The following is an 8,492-nucleotide window of genomic DNA, read 5'->3' as shown; positions in this document are numbered from 1 at the left end:
AAATCAAATATCGCATAATCGTCCAGATCAATATCGATCACCTGTTCCGCAATCCAGCATCAATTTTCCAAGAAAAGCCTTGGAAAAGCTTTCTCAGAGCCTGCCTCATTTACAAGAATCATAGTCAAATTTTATGTTCAAGTACAATAGAGCCTTTACCGTGAGAACCAGCAAATATTGAATACATATATTTTGATAAATGAAATATGTCTTTAACATATTAACACCACAAATGCATGAATCAGGAGATGAACACAGTTTGATACAGAATCTGTGTCCCCCAAAAAACCCATCAATCAAATCAGAACACAGCCTTGAATGAGCCTCTGAAACCTGATCACCCTGAATTGAACTATATAATGTTACAAACAGATGAGCTCAAAAATAGCAAATAAGGAGCATAAAAAATACAGAGAGATCCTTCCACAAATACAGAACAACCATATATACAAACAAAGATCACTCTGCATGGTTGCATCTAAACCTGGTACAAATATCATGAACCGTAGATTCATATCCACTTCTTCCATTCAACGCACTATGAGGTACATCGCATTAGCACTACTCATCAATGAAGATCCCATCTAGAGTGTCCTTGCTAAAACTGGGGAGTGCAACATGATTAGAGCGATGGTAACAGGTGGAGCAGTAGATAGATAATAAATTCAATAGCCAGACAATTTTTTTTTATTTGATTAGTTATTTATCATAAAAAGCCAGAAGCTGTTTCACGTGATTCTGCCAGGCAACAACGTTTTCTCCATCTACAGCAACCCAATCTACCACAGTTGAAGCTGGTTGTTCCCACCATTCATCGAGCTATAGAAAAAATGAGAGAATAACAATTTCAAAACGTTGCAATATTTTTGGTGGAGAAGAGAGCGGAGAAGATCGAGAAACAAAATTGTCCACTTTGAGAGCATATCAAAGTTGATCTCTCAAATATTACCGTGAAATCTTTTAAGAATTAAATATTGATAAATACATCAGAAAAAGGTAATTAGCAACGCAAAGTACTCACCAAGCCTCTCACATATTTGCAGTCATCAAGACACTTTTGAGCATTTAAAACTGCATTTTTTAATTCAGGTAACCATTTCTCAGCAACTTCTTTCTCATGTTCAACAGCCAAGCTCAGACAGAAATTTGTTGTTCTGCAAGATAAAGTCAACAAAATTAAAAAGAGTCTCTACAAAAATACCAAATGGGATTCATAACCATATAAAGTTTTTCCAGTTTAAAAACTCAATTGACAGGTGAAAACAAACACAACAATGGAAAGGAAAACTTAAACCAAATATTTGGAAAACTTGACCTAATAATAGGATTTTCTCAATTCAGATCATTACTTTATGTCTTGAATTGATGAACACAACGTCAACTACGTACGAGAAGATACAATGGGTTTCTAAGGAATATTCAAAAGTTTGAGGTTTTCATGGGAAAAAGATGGGGTGTATTGTCTATACCTGTCATATTCTTTTTGCACGCGATGAGCATGATTTAACAAAGCATGACCATTTTCGACAAGATCCCTCCTCACATGAACCAAATTGATTGCCTTTGCCAAGTCTTCCAATACACAAGCCTCAGAACCACGTAGCTTTAAACAAAATTCGAGTGACTCCAGGACTGATGCTAATCCAGAATCCAAACCATTCAAACCTGCGATGTCATAGATTACCGCAATTATATTTTGTTTCGTATAGAGGTCTTATATGGAGTCTCTTAAAATTTAGCCAAAAAAACTTGAAGACAGCAAGCTGGTTAACTAGATTTGTGTAGAGACTAAGTAAAGTAAATGAGACAGGGGGAAACAATCAATATATAAACTAACTGAGTCCAAATCATGCACTGCCATTATCCTGCATCCCCACACCAATTAAACTCTTAAAATAAAAACCTCAAAATGATTCAGTGAAAGTACACAGTTGCAGGGATCATATCTCATAAATGATTTGAATAGTTTAAAGAAAGAAGGCTTTAGATAATGTTTAGCAGCAGGCAGCAAGAAATGCATTTAATGCAATTCATGTAAGATCTTAAGCACAACAGCTCTTTTTCTCCCCATTTTTTATTCCATGTGACCAAAACAGTAAGGGGGAAGCAAGAAACTTTTTGATAACGAAGCACAGATAGAAAGAATTAGTAAAAGATCTTGTAGAGGGAAAAAAAGCCAAAACGATCTTGAGGTCATTTGGCAGATATAAAACAGGAGCTTAAGTGAACTGCCAACAATATTACCCCCTGTCCAAAATTAATAGTGTAGCATTAAATGAGCGACAAAGAGGCTTGTAGCTTGCGGTTTAGCTCTCAATATACAATTCATTCAGTAATCAATATGCAGTTTTCATGGCGTAATTTGCAAGCCATAAAGACAATCAAAGTAATGGAAACATAAGCATGCCTGGAGACTCAAAGAAAAATTATAGTGAGATTTCAGCACAAATTGTTTGGCAAAGTGTGGGGACCTAGTAAAAAATTTGATGAGCAACTTCATAAACAGAAGCAGAACAAAATGCTGAAGAGGTCTATTAAATCCACAATTACAATTCGAGCCAACAACTAGATAGTCCTGGAACATACGTAAGGCTCACCAGCAGGATACTGCAGGGCAGCAGATATGCGGCATATAGAAGGAACAGCGGAAGGATCTCTGGAACCAGCTCTCGCTGTCAGCAACGCTGCATTTCTTTCAGCGGTAACAATGGCTTCAGGTCCGGTAGAACCATTTGCACTCATGGACTCCAAGAAAGCCTGATCAAAAGGAAATGGGCATTCAAGATATTGAATTATATAGACACGTGTAATCACCAAACTCCTGGTTGGCTTTCTAACCTGAGGTGTTGATGGAAGCATGTAAAGGTTGCTATCAGGACTTCTATAAAAAGCTGAAACTTCATTATCAACCAGATCTTTTGCATTGTTAGATATGTCCATAACAACATTACAAGCTGGAATTATGGTGCTTGATGCATACTCCCTGGTAGCTAACGGTTGCTTACTCCAGAAAGAAGCAGCATCCTACATTATCGAGGGAAATCAACAAATGATAGCTTGTTACACTACATAGATAAAGAAATACACAAGCAAAGTTAATAATTATTCGTAACATATTTGCAGACGACCCAAAAGGTCAGCAACTGAATGTTGGAGTCATGTAAACAAGTAGAATGACAAGGTAGCAAATATCATGCTCCTCTGCCAAAGGAAGAAAGTTTGCACTCCAATTAACTTTGTTCGCAGAATACACGCATTTTTATACCATTCCCAAATATATATCGATCATTCCTGAATTTCTTTATGGAATTTTAATGGAAAAATAATAAATGATCATTCTGAATATGATCCTAATTTCGGTTTACTTCAGGCTTCAACTTCCGCCAGCCTCCTATAAACTATTATATGATGTACAGCGTACTGTGCTTGTAGGAACCATATTCCTGTTATACACATAATTGAGTCCTACAAGGGAATGGTTACATTCTGGTGCACTTGGAGCATAGATCGCCTATTCAGAATGCCTTAATAATGTCATGTTTACTGTTTCCAGGATGTACATTTACACATGTTAATATGTGTGTGTGAGAGAGAGAGATAGACAGAGAGTAATCATACCATGTTTGCCCTAAGTAATGCATTGTAGATCAGTTCCAACTCAGATCTGCGATCATCAAACTCTTCAATCTTCTTCCACTTCTTCCTCAAAGAATTCTCTGCTTCCTTCCTCTCAGCACATAATTTATTCAAGCGCCGCACTTCAGACATCAACGTGCTCAAGCTAGCCCGTAATCCAGCAGTTTCTCTTTCCTTGGCCCAAACCTCTAACTGCAAGGACATATAGAAAAAACATAAAATTGGTGTTCAAAGCCATAAAAAGTTTTGGTATAAGGTTACAAAAGTCAAATTTAAAATGCAGAAAAACCTCAACAGTTAAAAGACTGTAAAACAAATACATAAAATCAGAAAATAACTATACAAGAAGCATATTGCAGAATGTATTAAAAACAAACTATAATAATTGGGAAGCAGCAGAATCAGCGTAAGAGGTCCATAACTTCATACAAATCCAACTTTCCACGGTCTACCCTTCCCCTCATCAAAATAACAAATAGACAAGCAAACCAACAAACGATTGAAATATCAGATGCACACAGGATCAGCAGCTTTGGCCACGAAAATAATGAACACGTTATTCCACAAAAAGTAAAACAATTCTTGGTTTCTTTTCCATTTCCGGTTTTTTATTAGTCACGAGCGCCCATAGGCCTTGCTTTGTCCCAAGAAAATGGGCATTGGAATAATGGTATGACCTGCACTATTTGATATTGATTCTCAACTCACCGCACCTAAATTAATTTAAAATAAAATTACTACCTCAAGTTGCCGAAGACTGCTCATATTCTGTGATGGTCCTGAGATTAGCAAATGTGATGACATCGCATCACTACTTCCATGAAGGCGTTTTAGAAGTAGCTCACTCGTGTTTTTAGCTTCTGCGGCTTTGTTGAGTGCGCCTTCTGTGTCCAAGAATTGCCGCACATGTGCTTTCTGTAGGAATATCATATAATGAACAAGTGAATAAGAATAATAAAAGGTATTGATGTTTTTCAACAGCATGTGAGGTGCTTTAGTCGTTAAAACTCAGCAAAGAATGTGGCAAACTAAAGAGATAGATAATTCCCCTATCCACGAAACAAAAGCATAATGGCAAAATGTAAATTAACCCAGTCACTTACATGAGATGAAGAAGCATTCTACATCCCAAAATAGATGAGGAAACAAATAAAATAACATATGTTGAAACACACCCAAAGATGAATGATGAAAAACTGGGTTCGGAGAGCATATCAATGACAAGCATACCTGTCTCTCCAGAAGCTGATTTCCAGTCCCTCTTGCAGGACCATCATCTCCTATCTTCCCATTGCCGTAAAGGTGATATTGTAATGGTGAGTTTCCATCATTGGAAGAATACTCAATTATCACATCGTTCTCATATTTGTACCTAACCGAGTGAATGAGCGAGAAAATTTATAAATGGCTTTGCAACAGCAGAGAGGAACAACTAGGATTGTGCCTGAAATTAAAATCTAGAATAGACACCAAGAATTGTAGTCCAAAAACACAAAGACAAGACCCACAAAACAAAACAAAAAACAAACCTTTCAGAAGTTAAATTAGTTAGCTTCTGAGGAAGGGTGAAGCATCCATCTAAGGAACGGCTAACGACGAATTTAAAAATTATATCAACAACCAAAACAATCTACTAAATGATAGTATGCAATCATTGCTATAAGCGACTCACATAAAAAGTTAATAACATGTGTTATAATAACAAAAGTGAGTATATAAATGCAGTGAGCAAACCTATACCTTACGTAACAGTTTATAAGGTTAATCCTTTACCAAAAGTTATTCATCACGTTAACGTAACGAGCATACAAGATGCATCCTCAAAAGTTGGTGAGCAGAAGTGAGTTATATGTAAGACCAAACAATGAAAGAAGTGACAATAAAGTGAAAGTCAATATAATATCATCGTGTAATAATAGCACTAGCCACAATCACCTCATGCATTTAGCATTTTTGTGGAGCAACTGATTTTCAGGACTTATATTTTGAGTTTGAGTCCGACCAAATGCGTGAAGGTGAAGAAAAACATGAGTCAACACAACAAGTTAACCTCAAATGTACAGTGAACGAGATTAATGGGAAAATAAGAACTGAGTGACTGGAGTTATACTGAACAAGTACAATGCTTAAGTCCATACATAACAATGATTTTCCTTCATCTCAAAGATGTATATAATGGCTAAGAAAAAATATATAAAATAAGCATTAGTTCCAAACATTATGTAAGTAACTGAATACATAAAGGTACGGTAACACTGCTTTATGAAGGTATATGAACAGTAAGAAGCAATAAAAAAAAACATAACGGCAGAAGAAGACTTTCTAACGGAGAAGTTCGACACTCTATGCTAGTAACTAACACGTGGATGCAATGAATGGAAAGTGAATGACCTATCAAGAGTAATATATGAATGCATGGGAAAAATAATCGCCTAGTTGATATTTGTTTTCCTGAAGACAAGGAATCAAAGATGTTAAAATACCATCATCATGCAAGTCCTTGGATACCTTAATGTTTCTGCATCAGCTCTCACATCAGTTTTCTCTATTTCTTTAATAATATGATTTTTCAGTCGTTGGGTGTACGACGTGATTGCCGACAGTAGGTGAGGAGGATTTTTTAGGCAATCTACTATGACATCTCTAATTTCAGTAGGTAAATCACCATCTGTATCACTGCCTAATTTAGAAGCTTCCAGTTGAGGATTTGTGTGAATTCCAACCCCTTCAAATGCTGGAAAAGAACTAAGGATCTTTTCATACATCTGAACAGCGAGATATTCACACACTTTTCGTATACTTCTTTCTCTTGCGGTCTCAATCAGAATCACATCATCTGCAGATTTTGCTCCTTTAACAGTTGAATGCAGTCCTTCTTTTTCACTATTTGCATGGAATCTCGAAACTATTTCGATATGGGAATCAATGCTAGATCTCTTAGCATCCCTGGCTTGGTTGACATAGTACCGAAGACGTTTATGGTATTCGGAGAATATTTTTGCTGCTTCATTACATTGTTTATCATATGCCTCCAACATTACCTTTTTGTGCCTGCAAATAGAAATACTAAAATTCTTAATTTACTTCACTCCTAAGTATTTTCACCCTGCTTAGTCAATTCAATACATAATTTACATCATTAACCAGTTAAGTTTTAAAAAAGTTTCATCTAAGCGATTATTCTTTGGAAATAGATGAGCTTAGCAGTCGTCAACACTTTCTTTGGGACTTGCAATTGATAAATCATCAATCAAGTATTAACTGATCACATGCATAAATAATCCAATTTTTTTAGACTAGCACTTGACAAATCATCGGTCAGGTTTTAATTGAACCCAAGCATAAATAATCCAATCCCATCAAATCCAATAACCAAAATTATCTACACTAAATCATTACATTACTTCATTAATAGAATTTAAAGATTATGTGGTCCTTGGGCACTGCATAAAAGTATACTTCAATGTATTTCAAACAGACGTAACCTATAATTTGAACGCTCATCAAGCATCCGCTTGCGCTCAGCTTCCTCCCTTGAGACCTCAACCATCTTGGTCTTCAACTGCTTGCGCTGCCGCCTCACTATCTGTCTCAACCTCTCCACTTCCTTCTCTGCCAACTCCCTCTCCTGCAATTCAATTTCCCTGCTACTGCTCTCCCCCAGCCCCTCCTTCCCAACTCTCGATTCATCCTTCCTCCGCTCTTTACTCCATACTCCATCATCATTGCCATGAACAATGATATTACGGCGTATGTTTTCCACAGTCTTCTCAGATTTCACCCTCTTCAGTAAAAAATTCCAAACAGGAATCATGTTCCCTCGAGAAATCTTCTGGAGGGAATCCGCCGTCGGCATTGCTGCCTTGGCGGATGATGCATATGGGCTCAAAGGCCGGTAGTCCATTTCCTTCTGAAGCCACTCGAGAATTGCCTCCGGCTGGCCCGGCTGGCTCGACATTCTTAAAGTTCAAAAAACAAAAAAACCAAAAAAAAAACGTGTCACTTGAGAGAAGTACACTAACTATCTTCGTGGCAGCCAGTCATGAAACCCTAATTCCTAACAAGAGGTGAAATTGCACGGAAAGAACGGAAAAAATAGGAATCGAACATCACCCGATTAGATGCGAATCTGAACCGCATCGAAGGTCAGTCGCTCAATCGAGAATTGTGCACAATGGATCTAACTAAGACAATGCGAGGATCGAATTCCGCATTCTGTTGAACAGTGGTAAAAGGATCTTTGTAGCGGTCAATCTTTACACCCTAATTATAGGTGAAGTCGAAATTGGTAATAATTTGCAGAAATGGGATTGAGTTTCAGTGATTCCCAGGGGAAAGTGAAATTGAACAGTGGAAGAACTGAAATTTGAAGTGAGTTTGAACAAGAATACGTGAAAAATGGATATCCAAGCCGGCACCTGAGATTTGGACCGGTCCACAACTCGTGGATCGGGTGGTGCAAAGTTTTTTCATCGATATCCAAGCCGGCACCTGAGAGTTGGACCGGTCCACAACTCGTGGATCGGGTGGTGCAAAGTTTTTTCAACAGGTTGTTTTTTCAAATAATAATAAAAGTAGTAGCTATTGTCATCAATATTTTTATAATCGGACAAATTTTAACAAAAAGATTGGTTCGAATATTAGAAATAATCGTACAAATTTTAACCAAAAGATTGAATAGAATATTATTTTATTAATAATATTTTTAACGAATTTAAAATAATCATGTATATAAATAAGAAGAAGTTGGTGAAAAATCCTCAATCAAAACATTTCTTTGAGTTCACTCCCTACCCACAAAATTGTGGTACTATGTCATACAAAATGTGGTACACTTCATGTGGAAATGTGGTACT

General features: G+C 36.9%; 1 protein-coding gene across 3 annotated transcripts; it reads right to left on the bottom strand.

Moving 5' to 3' along the window:
• Window positions 1-172: 172 nt before the first annotated feature.
• Window positions 173-8,099, bottom strand: LOC140970821 (AUGMIN subunit 5-like). 3 transcript variants are annotated; one of them, XM_073432750.1, is made up of 11 exons: window positions 7,750-8,098; window positions 7,122-7,595; window positions 6,145-6,687; window positions 4,867-5,008; window positions 4,378-4,551; window positions 3,619-3,828; window positions 2,839-3,024; window positions 2,598-2,757; window positions 1,470-1,665; window positions 1,022-1,154; window positions 173-819 (listed from the first exon to the last, which is right to left on the bottom strand). In XM_073432750.1, exons 2-11 carry the CDS (start codon window positions 7,592-7,594, stop codon window positions 700-702), a joined length of 2,337 nt encoding a protein of 778 aa, XP_073288851.1. In that variant the 5' UTR covers window position 7,595; window positions 7,750-8,098; the 3' UTR covers window positions 173-699. The 3 variants fall into 3 exon arrangements, with proteins under 3 accessions (XP_073288851.1, XP_073288852.1, XP_073288853.1); XM_073432751.1 differs by having other exon boundaries at window positions 7,122-7,586; window positions 7,750-8,097; XM_073432752.1 differs by lacking the exons at window positions 173-819; window positions 1,022-1,154 and adding an exon at window positions 1,279-1,381 and having other exon boundaries at window positions 7,122-8,099.
• Between the last annotated feature and the right edge of the window lie 393 nt (window positions 8,100-8,492).

Source organism: Primulina huaijiensis, chromosome 2 (assembly GCF_012295235.1).
Source record: "Primulina huaijiensis isolate GDHJ02 chromosome 2, ASM1229523v2, whole genome shotgun sequence".
In the NCBI taxonomy this organism is placed as follows: Eukaryota; Viridiplantae; Streptophyta; class Magnoliopsida; order Lamiales; family Gesneriaceae; genus Primulina; species Primulina huaijiensis.
The sequence above is the reverse complement of the archived record's forward strand: the minus strand, read 5'-3'. Positions and strand labels throughout refer to the sequence as shown.